At 49.6% G+C, this 20,917-nt stretch overlaps 2 protein-coding genes across 5 annotated transcripts in view; one reads left to right on the plus strand and one right to left on the minus strand.

Annotated features, from left to right (window-relative positions):
• wnt5b (Wnt family member 5B) overlaps positions 1-20,917 on the minus strand; it is a 90,261-nt gene that overhangs the window by 21,869 nt on the left and 47,475 nt on the right.
• fbxl14 (F-box and leucine-rich repeat protein 14) lies at positions 15,971-20,435 on the plus strand. 3 transcript variants are annotated; one of them, XM_031898615.1, is made up of 2 exons: positions 15,971-18,355; positions 18,721-20,435. In XM_031898615.1, exon 1 carries the CDS (start codon positions 16,379-16,381, stop codon positions 17,579-17,581), a length of 1,203 nt encoding a protein of 400 aa, XP_031754475.1. In that variant the 5' UTR covers positions 15,971-16,378; the 3' UTR covers positions 17,582-18,355; positions 18,721-20,435. The 3 variants fall into 3 exon arrangements, with proteins under 3 accessions (XP_031754475.1, XP_031754474.1, XP_031754473.1); XM_031898614.1 differs by having other exon boundaries at positions 15,971-18,234; positions 18,609-20,435; XM_031898613.1 differs by having other exon boundaries at positions 15,971-18,550; positions 18,721-20,431.

Consider the following 20,917-nt stretch of genomic DNA (forward strand, 5'->3'; position numbering starts at 1 on the left):
AGGGACTGGGGCTGTGGGATAGCAGGTATAGTAGGGAGAGATGGTGCCTATAGTAGCAGTGGGGGGATAATAGCCTCTGGGAAGGGACTGGGGCTGTGGGATAGCAGGTATAGTAGGGAGAGATGGTGCCTATAGTAGCAGTGGGGGGATAATAGCCTCTGGGAAGGGACTGGGGCTGTGGGATAGCAGGTATAGTAGGGAGAGATGGTGCCTATAGTAGCAGTGGGGGGATAATAGCCTCTGGGAAGGGACTGGGGCTGTGGGATAGCAGGTATAGTAGGGAGAGATGGTGCCTATAGTAGCAGTGGGGATAATAGCCTCTGGGAAGGGACTGGGGCTGTGGGATAGCAGGTATAGTAGGGAGAGATGGTGCCTATAGTAGCAGTGGGGGGATAATAGCCTCTGGGAAGGGACTGGGGCTGTGGGATAGCAGGTATAGTAGGGAGAGATGGTGCCTATAGTAGCAGTGGGGGGATAATAGCCTCTGGGAAGGGACTGGGGCTGTGGGATAGCAGGTATAGTAGGGAGAGATGGTGCCTATAGTAGCAGTGGGGGGATAATAGCCTCTGGGAAGGGACTGGGGCTGTGGGATAGCAGGTATAGTAGGGAGAGATGGTGCCTATAGTAGCAGTGGGGGGATAATAGCCTCTGGGAAGGGACTGGGGCTGTGGGATAGCAGGTATAGTAGGGAGAGATGGTGCCTATAGTAGCAGTGGGGGGATAATAGCCTCTGGGAAGGGACTGGGGCTGTGGGATAGCAGGTATAGTAGGGAGAGATGGTGCCTATAGTAGCAGTGGGGGGATAATAGCCTCTGGGAAGGGACTGGGGCTGTGGGATAGCAGGTATAGTAGGGAGAGATGGTGCCTATAGTAGCAGTGGTGGGATAATAGCCTCTGGGAAGGGACTGGGGCTGTGGGATAGCAGGTATAGTAGGGAGAGATGGTGCCTATTGTAGCAGTGGGGGGATAATAGCCCCTGGGAAGGGAATGGGGCTGTGGGATAGCAGGTATAGTAGGGAGAGACGGTGCCTATAGTAGCAGTGGGGGGGATAATAGCCTCTGGGAAGGGACTGGGGCTGTGGGATAGCAGGTGTAGTAGGGAGAGATGGTGCCTATAGTAGCAGTGGGATAATAGCCTCTGGGAAGGGACTGGGGCTGTGGGATAGCAGGTATAGTAGGGAGAGATGGTGCCTATAGTAGCAGTGGGGGGATAATAGCCTCTGGGAATGGACTGGGGCTGTGGGATAGCAGGTATAGTAGGGAGAGACGGTGCCTATAGTAGCAGTGGGGGGGATAATAGCCTCTGGGAAGGGACTGGGGCTGTGGGATAGCAGGTGTAGTAGGGAGAGATGGTGCCTATAGTAGCAGTGGGGGGATAATAGCCTCTGGGAAGGGACTGGGGCTGTGGGATAGCAGGTATAGTAGGGAGAGATGGTGCCTATAGTAGCAGTGGGGGGATAATAGCCTCTGGGAAGGGACTGGGGCTGTGGGATAGCAGGTATAGTAGGGAGAGATGGTGCCTATAGTAGCAGTGGGATAATAGCCTCTGGGAATGGACTGGGGCTGTGGGATAGCAGGTATAGTAGGGAGAGATGGTGCCTATAGTAGCAGTGGGGGGATAATAGCCTCTGGGAAGGGACTGGGGCTGTGGGATAGCAGGTATAGTAGGGAGAGATGGTGTCTATAGTAGCAGTGGGGGGATAATAGCCTCTGGGAAGGGACTGGGGCTGTGGGATAGCAGGTATAGTAGGGAGATATGGTGCCTATAGTAGCAGTGGGGGGATAATAGCCTCTGGGAAGGGACTGGGGCTGTGGGATAGCAGGTATAGTAGGGAGAGATGGTGCCTATAGTAGCAGTGGGGGGATAATAGCCTCTGGGAAGGGACTGGGGCTGTGGGATAGCAGGTACAGTAGGGAGAGATGGTGCCTTTAGTAGCAGTGGGGGGATAATAGCCTCTGGGAAGGGACTGGGGCTGTGGGATAGCAGGTATAGTAGGGAGAGATGGTGCCTATAGTAGCAGTGGGGGGATAATAGCCTCTGGGAAGGGACTGGGGCTGTGGGATAGCAGGTATAGTAGGGAGAGATGGTGCCTATAGTAGCAGTGGGGGGATAATAGCCTCTGGGAAGGGACTGGGGCTGTGGGATAGCAGGTATAGTAGGGAGAGATGGTGCCTATAGTAGCAGTGGGGGGATAATAGCCTCTGGGAAGGGACTGGGGCTGTGGGATAGCAGGTATAGTAGGGAGAGATGGTGCCTATAGTAGCAGTGGGATGGGACTGGGGCTGTGATAGTAGTGCAAGATAACAATAGTGGAGAAAGTGGTTACATTTATACAGAGTGCAACCTGCAGCCCTTCATACAACTCCCCCACTATCAGGCAATGCCAGAAGTTCAACAACAACTAAATACCTATAGATCAGGCCCCAGCACAGAGAACAACCCTTGGGGCAGAGGGACAGTGACAGACAGAAGGAGTCTGGCTCAGAAGCAGAGGGAGGTTCCGGCTGCAGTGACAGGTAATACACAGTGTAGCAGTGGATCAGGCTGGGAGTGAGACACAGTAGATTGGGATCCCATTGATGTGGGACATAATACCCCAGAGGGCAGTGTGGGGAAATGGCTGCTCTATTGTCCCCTCTCTGTGGGACGCTGAGAGCTCTGTACACAAATCATATCCACCTGCAGCGGTGGCCGGCATTCCTCAGACACTGGCCACTGGGCTCCCTGTTTGATCATGAATTTGTAATTCTAGGAAGTACAACTGCAGTAGCTACAGACTGTGTTTAACTCTTTGCACCACTCGTTAGCATGTGTTAGGCACGAGGGCACACAGCCTCCAGCTCACTCTGTATCTATCCGACCTGCATCCCTCCAGCTACTATTCAACCTACTATTTATATAAGCTATCTGCAATGATGGCCCTGCTTTATGGCTGAGATTCTAGCTATCTGTATAACAGCATTCTGTCACAGTGGCACAGATCCTATCTGATCCCCCCATTGTAAGCAGCAGTCCTGCCCTGCTTTATGGCTGAGATTCTAGCTATCTGTATAACAGAGCATTCTGTCACAGTGGCACAGATCCTATCTGATCCCCCCATTGTAAGCAGCAGTCCTGCCCTGCTTTATGGCTGAGATTCTAGCTATCTGTATAACAGAGCATTCTGTCACAGTGGCACAGATCCTATCTGATCCCCCCATTGTAAGCAGCAGTCCTGCTCTGCTTTATGGCTGAGATTCTAGCTATCTGTATAACAGAGCATTCTGTCACAGTGGCACAGATCCTATCTGATCCCCCCATTGTAAGCAGCAGTCCTGCCCTGCTTTATGGCTGAGATTCTAGCTATCTGTATAACAGAGCATTCTGTCACAGTGGCACAGATCCTATCTTATCCCCCCCATTGTAAGCAGCAGTCCTGCCCTGCTTTATGGCTGAGATTCTAGCTATCTGTATAACAGAGCATTCTGTCACAGTGGCACAGATCCTATCTGATCCCCCCATTGTAAGCAGCAGTCCTGCCCTGCTTTATGGCTGAGATTCTAGCTATCTGTATAACAGAGCATTCTGTCACAGTGGCACAGATCCTATCTGATCCCCCCATTGTAAGCAGCAGTCCTGCCCTGCTTTATGGCTGAGATTCTAGCTGTATAACACATCACCTCAGTGCACAGTGGCAGGGACCCTATGATCCTGACTTTGGCTTTCCAAAGTTGCGCAAAGTCTCCTCCTGCAGGCAACTTTGCCTGACTTCGGAAAGCTCCATTGGACATTAACCTTAAAAGGCAGCTATTTAGTGTACGCGACCCTATAACAAAGGGCCGGGGTTATTTGTATTTGTAAGGATGATCAGTGCTTCTCAGTGGTGACTCTTGTAACAAAAATAAATGGCATCTGCATGTGGATAGGGGCAATTACAACATGAAAGGACTTCCTGCCTTGGGAACTTACTGTCTGTTCCTTGTGGTCACACAGTATTCACCCCGCAGGTATCAGGGCCTGGACTGCTAAACTGTGCAAAGCCCCAGTCTGTACTGGGCAGGCTGGGGAGGACTGGACACAATTTCCCTTTGCATCACTCATTTCCTGGTTATTGGGCTGAATTGTACAGGTATTGGACCCCTTAACCGGAAACCCATTATCCAGAAAGTTCCGAATTACGGAAAGGCCATCTCTATAGACTCCATTTTAATCAAATAGTTCACATTTTTAAAAATGATTTCCTTTTCTCTGTAATAATAAAACAGTACCTGTACTTGATCCCAACTAAGATATAATTACCCCTTATTGGGGCAGAACAGTCCTATTGGGTTTATTTAATGGTTAAATGATTCCCTTTTCTCTGTAATAATAAAACAGTACCTGTACTTGATCCCAACTAAGATATAATTACCCCTTATTGGGGCAGAACAGCCCTATTGGGTTTATTTAATGGTTAAATGATTCCCTTTTCTCTGTAATAATAAAACAGTACCTGTACTTGATCCCAACTAAGATATAATTACCCCTTATTGGGGGCAGAACAGCCTTATTGGGTTTATTTAATGGTTAAATGATTCCCTTTTCTCTGTAATAATAAAACAGTACCTGTACTTGATCCCAACTAAGATATAATTACCCCTTATTGGGGGCAGAACAGCCCTATTGGGTTTATTTAATGGTTAAATGATTCCCTTTTCTCTGTAATAATAAAACAGTCCCTGTACTTGATCCCAACTAAGATATAATTACCCCTTATTGGGGCAGAACAGCCCTATTGGGTTTATTTAATGGTTAAATGATTCCCTTTTCTCTGTAATAATAAAACAGTACCTGTACTTGATCCCAACTAAGATATAATTACCCCTTATTGGGGGCAGAACAGTCCTATTGGGTTTATTTAATGGTTAAATGATTCCCTTTTCTCTGTAATAATAAAACAGTACCTGTACTTGATCCCAACTAAGATATAATTACCCCTTATTGGGGGCAGAACAGCCCTATTGGGTTTATTTAATGGTTAATTACTGTTCAAATAATTTTTTAGTAAAAAACGGAAAGACTCCTTATCCAGAAAACCCCAGGTCCTAAGCATTCTGGATAATGGGTCCCATACCTGTGGTATATAGCAAAGCCCAGGAAGTCAAGGGTTCAAATAAAAATAATCCTAGAACTTTCATCACACCTCTTTGCCTCATACACATCTCCAATAGCTGAGGATGTTGGGGGTTGTAGTTCACAGCAGCCAGTGGGCTTACATTTCACATATATGCTTTACATGAATATAGCAGTCTGTCCTATAACAAAAACAGCTTTCGGGCACTTATGTTTCTTCATTTTAAGCAGATCACTTGAGAATCCTATTGGACTGCTGTCAGCCTCACCTTTCAAGAATTCAACCCACGAGCTGATTGGTCTGATCTGACCTTAAAGCCGGTGTCCATACACCTTACAATTACAATCTTTGCCCAGCTTTAAGTAGTATGCTGAGATAATTGCATGGGTAACTAACTGCAAAATATTAGCAAACAAAAACCTATTCAACTGCAGGTGATAGTTTACAGCAGTCCTGTCTTACTTAACGTCAATTTATCCAGCTATACACTCAGCATTAGTACACTTACCCTACAAAACACATTGGCAGGGTTAGTTACCCTTTATCTCAGAGGCTCATTTTTATTTAGCACACTGTCTAGGTTTAATTTAATTTATGACACAGGTCCCATTGGTCCATGGGGCACTTTGGGCATCCTGCTTTATTCCCCCGTAGTAATTACCTTGGGTGCCATTGCCCTATAAGAAGACAGAATTCTTGGAATAATCCTGTGGAATCTTACTGGGAATGTCCGGAGGGTTAATCCTAGTGCCCCCTATGGTATTTGTAGCTCGGTCTAAGCTCTAGCCAAACTCAGGCTCACAATGACTTGGGGGGGGGGGGTCTATAGAGTGTGGCAGGGACTTTATAGACTTGACACCAGGAGCTTGGACTACAGAGAGCAGGGGGTTAACTGGGTCATAGAAAGAAGAGACACGGGAAACAAAGGGTTAAGAACTACGCCTGTCCCATTCTGGCAGCTGAAAGTACCCAAAAGGATGATCTTAATTTTTATTGGTTATCTTTCTTTTCACAGCCAATCCTTTTCACCTTACTTACACACTGCTGCCTGGTTACTATGGCAATTGTACCCTAGCAACACGTATTTATTGTACAGCGATGCGGAATATGTCGTCACTTTATATATATACATTTTAATGATAATAATAACAGGGGAGAGGTCAGAATTGTACGCCTGAGCTTACAATTCTAAAAAAAAAAGACCAATTGCAAACTGTTTGCACATTGAAAACAATGTGGCATATTTAGTGGCGCCCACTATGTATCATTCCAGCCCCGCCCCCCCCCCCCCCATGCTGAATGGCAAATACAATGGCAAGTGGGCAACTGGGTGGGCAAAGCCAGAGGAGTGCAATTGCAGCAGCACCTTATAAAGTACCCCATGGATAGGCAGTTACTGTACCATAGTGGAAGCTTGGCCAAGTAGTATTGCTGCCCAAGGTAATACTAATAAGCCTGCTTGATGCCCCCTCCACTCTGTATGACCCCCGCTTTACTCTCCCACTTTTTCCGGCTCTGAGTTCTGTATTTAAAATTCATGTGTAAATGATTCAGTAATCAGCCAAATCGAAAAATGATAGATTTAGTACAGGTTTGAGATCCCTTATCCGGAAACCCGTTATCCAGAAAGTTCCAAATTACAGAAAGGCCTTCTCCCATAGACTCCATTATAAGCAAATTTTAATTTTATAAAATTATTCCTTTTTTCTCTGTAATAATAAAACAGTACCTGTACTTGATCCCAACTAAGATATAATTACCCCTTATTGGGGCAGAACAGCCCTATTTGGGTTTATTTCATGGTTAAATGATTCCCTTTTCTCTGTAATAATAAAACAGTACCTGTACTTGATCCCAACTAAGATATAATTACCCCTTATTGGGGGCAGAACAGCCCTATTGGGTTTATTTAATGGTTAAATGATTCCCTTTTCTCTGTAATAATAAAACAGTACCTGTACTTGATCCCAACTAAGATATAATTACCCCTTATTGGGGCAGAACAGCCCTATTGGGTTTATTTCATGGTTAAATGATTCCCTTTTCTCTGTAATAATAAAACAGTACCTGTACTTGATCCCAACTAAGATATAATTACCCCTTATTGGGGGCAGAACAGCCCTATTGGGTTTATTTAATGGTTAAATGATTCCAATTTCTCTGTAATAATAAAACAGTACCTGTACTTGATCCCAACTAAGATATAATTACCCCTTATTGGGGCAGAACAGCCCTATTGGGTTTATTTCATGGTTAAATGATTCCCTTTTCTCTGTAATAATAAAACAGTACCTGTACTTGATCCCAACTAAGATATAATTACCCCTTATTGGGGGCACTCACCTACCAGCAATGGCTAGAGTGCCACCCAGACTGTGCCAGCCATACAAAAAGATCAGGCTCTGATTTACCTATCAATCTGCGGTGGATAATTTGAATTATACAACAGATGATTACATTTAGCTGCCTCGGAGAAATCTGCTTTCTAGGAAGGTTTGGGGTATAACACCAATATGTTTATTACTGTGTTTATATAGAAATGCACTTTTTTGTGCCCCCGCCCCCCAGAAGCAACACGCCAGCCGCTATTTCTGACTTGGATCCCAATCCCTGTCATGCCACACTGACTCTGTTTGTTTGATTGGGCTCTGTTCGCCCCACTGACATGCCGTCTACCTGGGCACGGAGGCCCTCACCTGGACAGCAGATGTGTGTGTGTTGGCAGAGGCCGCTGGCACCCAATCTGCCTGATTTCATATCCTGGCACTGGGACCTGAAATGTAAGGGGCACACGTAAGGTGCACGCACTAATGCCTTACATTTACTCATATATATACTTGTGTGTGTCCATTACTGACAAGTGATTTCTGAGATACAGTCCTTTATGCATTCATTTCTTGTATATAATAAATAAAGGGGATAATGAGTGCAGTAGGGTGTCGGGTTGGGTACCCGCAGAAAGAAGTCCCCGATTCCCTGACCGTGCAGGCAGCCCAGGGGTATCCTGCTTGGGTACATTATAATGCTATTTTTTTACTCTTACCTGGTTGCTGCACCTCCAGAGTGATGTTACCTCTGGTCCACAGTAACCAGATTTGTGGGTCCCTGGGTTGGAAGGTAAGTTAACCCATTGTGAGTAGGGTAACAGGTCTCGGTAGTGGACACAGAGGGGTGGCAGGCCAAGTTGCAGGTCTCTAGTAGGAAGGGTGCTGATCATTGTGCTAGAGACCTGCGCAGATGTCCAACCTGGACCCACAATTCAACCCGCATTGCCACCCCGTTATGCCCCCTCCCCACATAATGGGTTAACTTACCTTCGGCTCAGGGTACCCAAAAAACCAGAAGAGACCAAGTGGTGTAACTGTAACTACTTGGGGGGGCAGCGGGTGTGTGCACCCTCCCTTCCAGTAGGGCCCGTTGGAGTCATTGAAGAAGATGCGATGGTAAGAGAGTGCGCACACTGTGTGTCCCTTGGGGGGCTGGATTGGGGAGGGAAGCCCATATGCAGTTTTGTTACCAGGGCCTGTGGTCCCCTAGTTACATCACTAAAGAGATGTCACCATTATCATCGGTGAGGCAGGAGACACATCAACGTTTTCAGCAGGTAGCCAAGCAGGGTAACCTCGGACCGCCCACGCGGTCAAGGAATTGGGGACTTTCTGTCCGAAACCCAATACCTTTATAGGTATTTCACAGGTACCCAACCCTAATCTGAATTTTGCATTAGAAGAAAAGGAGTACAGTTGGCAATAAAGAGCTGAAAAGGGCAGAGGGATAAAGATGGGAGCGCACAGCAGGTCTGGGCTGGGATTCAAATGAAACCCTGGCATTTCAAGTACACAGAGGCCCAAGCAGCCCAATAAATAGTGACTGTCTGTGGCACCTTACAGCCCCCCTGGCATTCCCAGTACCCAGAGGCACAAACAGCCCCCCCAGCCCAATAAATAGTGACTGTCTGTGGCACCTTACAGCCCCCCTGGCATTCCCAGTACCCAGAGGCACAAACAGCCCCCCCCAGCCCAATAAATAGTGACTGTCTGTGGCACCTTACAGCCCCCCTGGCATTCCCAGTACCCAGAGGCACAAACAGCCCCCCCCAGCCCAATAAATAGTGACTGTCTGTGGCACCTTACAGCCCCCCTGGCATTCCCAGTACCCAGAGGCACAAACAGCCCCCCCCCAGCCCAATAAATAGTGACTGTCTGTGGCACCTTACAGCCCCCCTGGCATTCCCAGTACCCAGAGGCACAAACAGCCCCCCCCAGCCCAATAAATAGTGACTGTCTGTGGCACTTACAGCCCCCCTGGCATTCCCAGTACCCAGAGGCACAAACAGCCCCCCCCCCAGCCCAATAAATAGTGAGTGTCTGTGGCACCTTACAGCCCCCCTGGCATTCCCAGTACCCAGAGGCACAAACAGCCCCCCCCCAGCCCAATAAATAGTGACCGTCTATGGCACCTTACAGCCCCCCTGGCATTCCCAGTACCCAGAGGCACAAACAGCCCCCCCCCCCAGCCCAATAAATAGTGAGTGTCTGTGGCACCTTACAGCCCCCCTGGCATTCCCAGTACCCAGAGGCACAAACAGCCCCCCCCCAGCCCAATAAATAGTGACCGTCTATGGCACCTTACAGCCCCCCTGGCATTCCCAGTACCCAGAGGCACAAACAGCCCCCCAGCCCAATAAATAGTGAGTGTCTGTGGCACCTTACAGCCCCCCTGGCACCCTGGCATTCCCAGTACCCAGAGGCACAAACAGCCCCCCCCAGCCCAATATATAGTGACTGTCTGTGGCACCTTACAGCCCCCCTGGCATTCCCAGTACCCAGAGGCACAAACAGCCCCCCCAGCCCCATAAATAGTGACTGTCTGTAGCACCTTACAGCAGCCCCTCTGGTATTTGCCGGAACCCACTGACTGCCAGTCCGGGCCTGGAGCACAAGAATGAATAGGAGCAGGATGGAGGTGTGGGGCATTTAGGGTGCAGGAGGGAGATGAAGTTGGTAGAGAGAACAGAAGAAGAAGAAAAAGGTATGGGCAGTAAAACAGAAGGCAAAGTACAGTGGGTGGCAATAAAGGGAATGAGGGAAGTGTAAGGAAGGAGTGGAGCTGAAAGGAGCAGGGGTCAGGGAGTGAGTTGGGGAGAAAAAGGTAAAGGAGTAAGAAAAAAAAGCAGGAGCTAAAGAATCCTAAATAGAACGAAGGGCTAATTTATAACTGCCTCTATTGCTGGTCATTATATTACCCCCCTTGTCCCAATAAGATGCCACAAAGTCATACTCAATACCAGTCTGTCCCAGCGGCATGTACAGCAAGTGTCCTCTGTTTGTCTCCCAAAGAATGTTATCTAAGATCTTACATACACAGGTACTATCTGTTCCAGGTGTGTCGTGCCCCCCAGGCACCGGGGACCACCTATTGCAATCACTCACTCTGCATTCCATTTATCCACAGCAATCTTTATATTGCCCTATAAGCATGTAGCTTGGGGCGGGGCACCACCTTCTACGTACTCCCCTGCTTTCCTGACTGTAGTGATCAGGTAGGAAGGAGTTAATAGGGTGACAAGCAGTTGTGTTTGTTATACAGCTGCCCCCATTCCCTGCTCTCACCCCAGTGCTAAAAATAAAGGTGACAATTCTCACGCCATAAAGCTGCTCCCATTAAGGATAAGCCTCCGGGTGTTGTGAAACTACATCTCCCCGCATTCAGGTCATCATTCATGTGCGCTATTATCAATAATAGCTTTTACCCTATTAATATTCTTTAATATCTCTACACCTAAATAGGCCTGGGGGGGGGGGTCTGTTTTAGACCCTGACTGTCACACACTCAGGATGCACTGATGTCCACCCCACCAAACTGACAACACATGTTCAGGTGTGAAAAGTATTCCTGGGAATGGTTCTCTTTAAGTGAGAATGTACAGCTAAATGCAGGATATAATAATAAATGATAGGGTATTTTAAAGTGATAGTAACAAATCACAGCTTTTCAGAGTATCACTGCCACTTTAAAAACATTCCTGGCAGTGTTTGCCCTTCGCATAATGTTATTTTTAAAGCACAATTTCCCCAGACTTGATTAATGTGCCACATGGGCTACTTTAAACACAGCAATCAACCCCCCCCCCAGATCTCCCCCTATGCCATAGCCTTTGCAGGCACAAACTCCTAGCCTGGTGCGTTTCCACATCTTACCACTAGGGGGAAGCACTACCATTAGTCACAATGGAACTAAATTCTAGCTTTGAGTCGACTGCCAGCTTCAAGAACTAGATAATTCTACTGAAATGAAAGAAAAAGGGGGGGTCCTATATGGGTCACTAACCTTCCAATTGGTCTGTACACAGCAAAGGCATAGTCATTGGTTCCCTGGGGACTGAATTTAGCAGCATCATTACTTGGGCTAATGGGGCAATTTCACAGGACTTTCCCTGGCTCAGTACTATAACAGTTCTATTGTGTCAATGGGGAAGCTTAATATTTTATTGCACTGTCTGTTCCCCCCCCCCCCCCCCCCCGTGCAGACTGGTACTGTGTATACACCAGCTCTATATAAAGACATACAAACAATCGAAGATCCCTATCACATTCCCATCAGCCCCTGCCCCAGTGAGCTTACAATCTAAGGTCCCTATCCCATTCCCATCAGTCCCTGCCCCAGTGAGCTTACAATCTAAGGTCCCTATCACATTCCCATCAGCCCCTGCCCCAGTGAGCTTACAATCTAAGGTCCCTATCCCATTCCCATCAGCCCCTGCCCCAGTGGCGCTTACAATCTAAGGTCCCTATCACATTCCCATCAGCCCCTGCCCCAGTGAGCTTACAATCTAAGGTCCCTATCACATTCCCATCAGCCCCTGCCCCAGTGGAGCTTACAATCTAAGGTCCCTATCACATTCCCATCAGTCCCTGCCCCAGTGAGCTTACAATCTAAGGTCCCTATCACATTCCCATCAGCCCCTGCCCCAGTGAGCTTACAATCTAAGGTCCCTATCACATTCCCATCAGCCCCTGCCCCAGTGGCGCTTACAATCTAAGGTCCCTATCACATTCCCATCAGCCCCTGCCCCAGTGAGCTTACAATCTAAGGTCCCTATCACATTCCCATCAGCCCCTGCCCCAGTGGAGCTTACAATCTAAGGTCCCTATCACATTCCCATCAGTCCCTGCCCCAGTGAGCTTACAATCTAAGGTCCCTATCACATTCCCATCAGCCCCTGCCCCAGTGGAGCTTACAATCTAAGGTCCCTATCACATTCCCATCAGTCCCTGCCCCAGTGAGCTTACAATCTAAGGTCCCTATCCCATTCCCATCAGCCCCTGCCCCAGTGGCGCTTACAATCTAAGATCCCTATCACATTCCCATCAGTCCCTGCCCCAGTGAGCTTACAATCTAAGGTCCCTATCCCATTCCCATCAGCCCCTGCCCCAGTGGAGCTTACAATCTAAGGTCCCTATCCCATTCCCATCAGCCCCTGCCCCAGTGGAGCTTACAATCTAAGGTCCCTATCCCATTCCCATCAGCCCCTGCCCCAGTGGAGCTTACAATCTAAGGTCCCTATCCCATTCCCATCAGCCCCTGCCCCAGTGGAGCTTACAATCTAAGGTCCCTATCACATTCCCATCAGTCCCTGCCCCAGTGAGCTTACAATCTAAGGTCCCTATCCCATCAGTCCCCGCCCCAGTGGAGCTTACAATCTAAGGTCCCTATCACATTCCCATCAGTCCCTGCCCCAGTGAGCTTACAATCTAAGGTCCCTATCCCATTCCCATCAGTCCCTGCCCCAGTGAGCTTACAATCTAAGGTCCCTATCACATTCCCATCAGTCCCTGCCCCAGTGAGCTTACAATCTAAGGTCCCTATCACATTCCCATCAGTCCCTGCCCCAGTGAGCTTACAATCTAAGGTCCCTATCCCATTCCCATCAGTCCCTGCCCCAGTGAGCTTACAATCTAAGGTCCCTATCCCATTCCCATCAGTCCCTGCCCCAGTGAGCTTACAATCTAAGGTCCCTATCACATTCCCATCAGTCCCTGCCCCAGTGAGCTTACAATCTAAGGTCCCTATCCCATTCCCATCAGTCCCTGCCCCAGTGAGCTTACAATCTAAGGTCCCTATCACATTCCCATCAGCCCCTGCCCCAGTGGAGCTTACAATCTAAGGTCCCTATCACATTCCCATCAGTCCCTGCCCCAGTAAGCTTACAATCTAAGGTCCCTATCCCATTCCCATCAGCCCCTGCCCCAGTGGAGCTTACAATCTAAGGTCCCTATCCCATTCCCATCAGCCCCTGCCCCAGTGGAGCTTACAATCTAAGGTCCCTATCACATTCCCATCAGTCCCTGCCCCAGTGAGCTTACAATCTAAGGTCCCTATCCCATCAGTCCCTGCCCCAGTGGAGCTTACAATCTAAGGTCCCTATCACATTCCCATCAGTCCCTGCCCCAGTGAGCTTACAATCTAAGGTCCCTATCACATTCCCATCAGTCCCTGCCCCAGTGAGCTTACAATCTAAGGTCCCTATCCCATTCCCATCAGTCCCTGCCCCAGTGAGCTTACAATCTAAGGTCCCTATCACATTCCCATCAGTCCCTGCCCCAGTGAGCTTACAATCTAAGGTCCCTATCCCATTCCCATCAGTCCCTGCCCCAGTGAGCTTACAATCTAAGGTCCCTATCACATTCCCATCAGTCCCTGCCCCAGTGAGCTTACAATCTAAGGTCCCTATCCCATTCCCATCAGTCCCTGCCCCAGTGGAGCTTACAATCTAAGGTCCCTATCACATTCCCATCAGTCCCTGCCCCAGTGAGCTTACAATCTAAGGTCCCTATCACATTCCCATCAGCCCCTGCCCCAGTGGAGCTTACAATCTAAGGTCCCTATCCCATTCCCATCAGTCCCTGCCCCAGTGAGCTTACAATCTAAGGTCCCTATCACATTCCCATCAGTCCCTGCCCCAGTGAGCTTACAATCTAAGGTCCCTATCACATTCCCATCAGCCCCTGCCCCAGTGGAGCTTACAATCTAAGGTCCCTATCCCATTCCCATCAGTCCCTGCCCCAGTGAGCTTACAATCTAAGGTCCCTATCACATTCCCATCAGTCCCTGCCCCAGTGAGTTTACAATCTAAGGTCCCTATCACATTCCCATCAGTCCCTGCCCCAGTGAGCTTACAATCTAAGGTCCCTATCACATTCCCATCAGTCCCTGCCCCAGTGAGCTTACAATCTAAGGTCCCTATTACATTCCCATCAGTCCCTGCCCCAGTGAGCTTACAATCTAAGGTCCCTATCACATTCCCATCAGCCCCTGCCCCAGTGAGCTTACAATCTAAGGTCCCTATCACATTTCCATCAGTCCCTGCCCCAGTGAGCTTACAATCTAAGGTCCCTATCATATTCCCATCAGTCCCTGCCCCAGTGAGCTTACAGTCTAAGGTCCCTATCACATTCCCATCATTCCCTGCCCCAGTGAGCTTACAATCTAAGGTCCCTATCCCATTCCCATCAGTCCCTGCCCCAGTGAGCTTACAATCTAAGGTCCCTATCACATTCCCATCAGTCCCTGCCCCAGTGAGCTTACAATCTAAGGTCCCTATCACATTCCCATCAGCCCCTGCCCCAGTGGAGCTTACAATCTAAGGTCCCTATCCCATTCCCATCAGTCCCTGCCCCAGTGAGCTTACAATCTAAGGTCCCTATCACATTCCCATCAGTCCCTGCCCCAGTGAGCTTACAATCTAAGGTCCCTATCACATTCCCATCAGTCCCTGCCCCAGTGAGCTTACAATCTAAGTTCCCTATCACATTCCCATCAGTCCCTGCCCCAGTGAGCTTACAATCTAAGGTCCCTATCACATTCCCATCAGTCCCTGCCCCAGTGAGCTTACAATCTAAGGTCCCTATCACATTCCCATCAGTCCCTGCCCCAGTGAGCTTACAATCTAAGGTCCCTATCACATTCCCATCAGTCCCTGCCCCAGTGAGCTTACAGTCTAAGGTCCCTATCACATTCCCATCATTCCCTGCCCCAGTGAGCTTACAATCTAAGGTCCCTATCACATTCCCATCAGTCCCTGCCCCAGTGAGCTTACAATCTAAGGTCCCTATCACATTCCCATCAGTCCCTGCCCCAGTGAGCTTACAATCTAAGGTCCCTATCACATTCCCATCAGCCCCTGCCCCAGTGAGCTTACAATCTAAGGTCCCTATCTCATTCCCATCAGTCCCTGCCCCAGTGAGCTTACAATCTAAGGTCCCTATCATATTCCCATCAGCCCCTGCCCCAGTGAGCTTACAATCTAAGGTCCCTATCATATTCCCATCAGCCCCTGCCCCAGTGAGCTTACAATCTAAGGTCCCTATCACATTCCCTGCCAGTTTTATCATGGGCCAATTAACTCGTCTGCATGTTTTATTGGGTTTGGAGGGAAAACAGGGAATACCCAGAGTGACTCACAAAAGGGGAAAAAGTTCCCCCGCTGGAATACTAGTTGAAGGGAGATAGTAAGTAAAGAGAATAAACTTCCTTTACTCTATTTAAAAGTGATAAATTCAAGGGTTTTAGCGGTATCTGTATGTATTAAATAAAGCGCCGACCCGGTCAGAAGCACAGAAATGCTAATTTCCCCAAAAACAAAGTGCAACTAGGGAGAGAGGCGCCACTTGGCCTTTAAATGGTTAAACAGGAAGGAAGCGGGAGGAACCGAGAACGCCAGGGACAAAGAGAGCCCGACAGCCCCGCCCAAGACTTCCTTAGCCACGCCCACTGGCAGCGCAGACTCGCCGCTGTCCGAGAAGGTGGTGGGTAAAGAGCGCAGACCAATCGATCTGCGCAGGCGCACTGGCAAGCGGATTTGAATTCTCCCCAGCCGGACGCTTCCAGAACGCATGCGCCCTCTGCCGCGTTTCATTTGGAGCGCATCACGCATGCGTGGCTGAAGCCAGACTCTTCAACGCGCATGTGCGGGCTTGGCGCCTCCGCCTTGTCTGAGTTGCGAGTGAACGCGCACGTCTTTCGGCGCCGCGCACGTCCTTCATGTTAACGGACCAGTGAGGAGGGGGGGGAAGCGCTCACAGAAAATAAGCCGGAAACTTTCGCCGCGGGGCCTGACGGGAGAATGTCGCTGCACAGAGCCGGAAAGGGCTGAGGTACGGCGGGGTGGTTGTCCTCTCGCACTCGCTTACATTCCGGCGGCCCCTTTTCACCGGGGACGCTCACACGGCCTACTCCCCCCCCCCCCCGCAGGGGGGCTATGGTGGGACGGTGCTGAGGTTGCCATGGAGACCCACATCTCATGCCTGTTCCCGGAGCTGCTGGCCATGATCTTCAGTTACCTGGACGTGCGGGACAAGGGCCGGGCTGCTCAGGTGTGCGCTGCCTGGCGGGACGCGGCCTATCACAAGTCGGTGTGGCGGGGCACCGAGGCCAAGCTGCACCTCCGCCGGGCCAACCCGTCTCTCTTCCCCAGCCTGCAGGCCCGGGGGATCCGTAAGGTGCAGATCCTCAGCCTCCGGCGCAGCCTGAGCTACGTCATCCAGGGCCTCCCCGACATCGAGAGCCTCAACCTGAGCGGCTGCTACAACCTGACCGACAACGGCCTGGGCCACGCCTTCGTGCAGGAGATCGGCTCCCTCCGATCGCTCAATCTGAGTCTGTGCAAGCAGGTAACCGACAGCAGCCTGGGCCGCATCGCCCAGTACCTCAAGGGCCTGCAGGTGTTAGAGCTGGGGGGCTGCACCAACATCACCAACACCGGCCTGCTGCTCATCGCCTGGGGCCTCCACGGCCTCAAGAGCCTCAACCTCCGCAGCTGCCGACACGTATCGGACGTCGGGATCGGCCACCTGGCCGGGATGACCCGCAGCGCCGCGGAAGGCTGCCTGGGCCTGGAGCAACTCACCCTGCAGGACTGCCAGAAACTCACCGACCTGGCCCTCAAGCACATCTCCCGGGGGCTGCAGGGACTGCGCGTCCTCAACCTCAGCTTCTGCGGCGGAATCTCAGACGCAGGGCTGCTGCATCTGTCGCACATGGGGGGACTGAGGAGCCTCAACCTGCGCAGCTGCGATAATATCAGCGATACTGGCATCATGCATCTGGCTATGGGCTCCCTGCGTCTGTCCGGGCTGGATGTATCCTTCTGCGACAAGGTGGGGGATCAGAGTCTGGCCTACATTGCCCAGGGATTGTATGGGCTCAAATCGCTCTCTTTGTGTTCCTGTCACATCAGTGACGATGGGATCAACCGCATGGTGCGACAGATGCACGGCCTGAGGACTCTAAACATTGGCCAGTGCGTCCGCATCACCGACAAAGGCCTGGAGCTCATAGCCGAGCATCTGAGCCAACTCACCGGCATCGACTTGTACGGCTGCACCCGCATCACCAAGAAGGGGCTGGAAAGGATCACCCAGCTCCCCTGTCTTAAAGTGCTCAACTTAGGCCTCTGGCAGATGACTGAGAGTGAAAAAGTCAGGTGAGGGGCCCCCCCTCAATGTGGCCCTTCCAAGGAACTCCTGTGACTGATACATCAGTAATGCCTGTGGGCCCCCCCCTAGTCAAGTGCTGCCGGGGCCACAGCAAACGGGGAAGGGGGGGTAACGTTAAAAATCATTTCCACTGCTTTCATTGCTGGGGACTTGTTGGTTATCCAGGACTTTGTTTGTTAAACCCGTTCCCTAAAGCTAAAACCCCATTGGGGGAGGCGACTGCAAAATGTTGGGTTTTAGGGAACGGTTTAATGGGGTACTGACCCGGGTCATGATCATCAGTAATAACCAGTGGGTTCCCATGAAATGTGCAGCCTGCACTGACCCTACGGGGGGAATGGTTTAATGGGGTACTGACCCGGGTCATGATCATCAGTAATAACCAGTGGGTTCCCATGAAATGTGCAGCCTGCACTGACCCTACGGGGGGAATGGTTTAATGGGGTACTGACCCGGGTCATGATCATCAGTAATAACCAGTGGGTTCCCATGAAATGTGCAGCCTGCACTGACCCTACGGGGGGAATGGTTTAATGGGGTACTGACCCGGGTCATGATCATCAGTGATAACCAGTGGGTTCCCATGAAATGTGCAGCCTGCACTGACCCTACGGGGGGAATGGTTTAATGGGGTACTGACCCGGGTCATGATCATCAGTGATAACCAGTGGGTTCCCATGAAATGTGCAGCCTGCACTGACCCTACGGGGGGAATGGTTTAATGGGGTACTGACCCGGGTCATGATCATCAGTGATAACCAGTGGGTTCCCATGCAATGTGCAGCCTGCACTGACCCTACGGGGGGGGGGGGGGGAGGTTTAATGGGGTACTGACCCGGGTCATGATCATTAGTGATAACAAATGGGTTCCCATGCAATGTGCAGCCTGCACTGACCCTACGGGGGGAATGGTTTAATGGGGTACTGACCCGGGTCATGATCATCAGTGATAACCAACGGGTTCCCATGAAATGCGCTGACCCTACAGGGGGAATGGTTTTATTGGGCACTGACCCAGGTCATGATCATCAGTGATAACCAACGGGTTCCCATGAAATGCGCTGACCCTACAGGGGGAATGGTTTAATGGGGTACTGACCCGGGTCATGATCATCAGTAATAACCAACAGGTTCCCATGCAATGTGCAGCCTGTACTGACCCTACAGGGGGAATGGTTTAATGGGGTACTGACCCGGGTCATGATCATCAGTGATAACCAGTGGGTTCCCATGCAATGTGCAGCCTGTACTGACCCTACAGGGGGAATGGTTTAATGGGGTACTGACCCGGGTCATGATCATCAGTGATAACCAACGGGTTCCCAACGGAACCGGCTTTTCTACACCTGTGGGTTTTGTATTCAGGAAAGTAGAAAAACTGCGCTTGGTGCTTGTAGGTTCTGCCCCTACCCCCCCCCCCAGACTCTTGCTCTCCAGCGACGCACGGGTTAATGGGAGCCCCCCCCCCCACCGTTAACATTTCCTTTTTGATTTTATTTTCATTTCCGATTTTTTTTATTTTTGTAATTAGCACAACGTCCCAGCAAATCTGAAATGCTTTGTGTTGACATTCCCCTGTAACTTATCACGCACTCCGTTACCCCTGGAGTTGCAGGACTTCCCCCCCCCCCCATTTCTAGCCCCCCCCACGTCTTAGCGTTATGTTTCCCTTTTTGAAATATATCCCTTATATCTGGCTACCTCGTTTTTTGTTTTTTTTTCCTTTCTACTCCCTGGAACGTTAGGAAAGTCTGAATAACCGTTATTTTTGTGCCTAGACTGGAAATTCCAACCCTACGGGTTCTTAATATGATATATGATAACTTATATTTAAGGATTTTACTGACTCGCTCCCCCTTTTGCAGCCACCCCCCCTCTTCCGGCTCCTGCTGGCCTACAACTCCCAGCATTCTCCTTGAAGCTGTACGCCGGCAGTCGCTATGGAGGCAGCGGCTGTGTAGATATCTCTGCTTTTAGCCTTTGCCATAATGGCAAGAAGGGCAAAAGTGGGTATTTTTTTCCTCTCTATTTTTTAGATCTATTGATATCCATCACAATAACATTTTGGTGTTAAATATCTAAAAAAAAAAAAGCATTGCAGAGCAATGGAAGGCTTGGTGTTGTCAGGTGGTCATGTGACATGTTCAGTGAACACTTCCCCTTTAAAGTTTCCCCCCATTACTGCTTACATTCCATTCGTTCCCATAGCTGTGCTGCAATAGACCAATAGGGTTACAGCTTTCCCCCAGAGACACTTTATTTACATTTTCCCCCCATTTTTATCCCAATCACCCCCCCCAGTGCATGTATAAGACTTTGGAACTTACATCAAGCCTAGACTCTGAGCTCTTGCTGCCAGCGGGCACACGGAATTGGGCAGAGCGGGGTGCCCTGGTAGCCGGAGTGGCAATATATATGCAAGCATCACCCCTTCATTACCCCCCCCCCCCCCCCTTCATTAATAAGTGCACCTTGAAAGCTTTTGTATAACTGGGAATACATGCAATGACAGTTCCACAATCGGGTCGGATCAGCGGCCGCCTTTGTATTCCATGGGGAGAAACTCATTTTAGCTCATTTTTGGGGTTTTATTGTTTAAAAAAACAAAAACAAATGACGTTCGCTTCAAACAGACTTTTTTTTTTTTTTTGGTCCCTTCAGCATCTCCCACAGCTGGACGTCACTTAGAAATGTGCCGAAATTTCATTGTACTGTGTGAATTTGTATAAAGAGAGAAAAAAAAACAGATCCTCTGAAAACGCTTTATATTCTTACAGTTAATGGTTAAAAACGGATATTTATATAATAAAAGAGGAAATATGATGTATGTTTTTGAAAAAACAAATTGCAAGTGTGTGGTTTTTTTTTTTTAAATGGGTGGTATTTATGCTGACTTGTTAGTGGATTTGTAACAACCCAAAAAGTAGCTGCTACTAGAAGCCCAGTGTGTCTTCACCCTAAATGTCCCCATACACAGGCCGATATGGGTCCCTTAAACCAATTCGGCAGCTAATTGGCCCGTGTAGGGGCAGAAACGAGGGGCCTGCCCAACCGACATTTGGCCTGAAATTGCCCAGATATCGATCGGGCAGGTTAAAAGATTTAGTCGGATCGGGGACCACATCGGCTTGTTGATGCTGTCCCCAAACAGACTGTCTCATTGCCAGGGCCAAACGATAGAATTAGCCTACATATTCCCCGATATTGCCCACCCGTAGGTGAGGATATGGGCACCTTTAGGGTGAAGACACACAGAGCTACTTGTTGTGGCTACTAAAATAGACAATGTTGATCATTTACTGATAATTGTCTCTACGTGTGTTTAGC

The sequence above is a fragment of the Xenopus tropicalis genome, chromosome 3 (assembly GCF_000004195.4).
Source record: "Xenopus tropicalis strain Nigerian chromosome 3, UCB_Xtro_10.0, whole genome shotgun sequence".
Taxonomy (NCBI): domain Eukaryota; kingdom Metazoa; phylum Chordata; class Amphibia; order Anura; family Pipidae; genus Xenopus; species Xenopus tropicalis.

Bases quoted from the DNA above. Each gene is read 5' to 3' on its own strand.
- fbxl14 (XM_031898615.1), top strand. From the start codon at position 16,379: ATGGAGACCCACATCTCATGCCTGTTCCCGGAGCTGCTGGCCATGATC.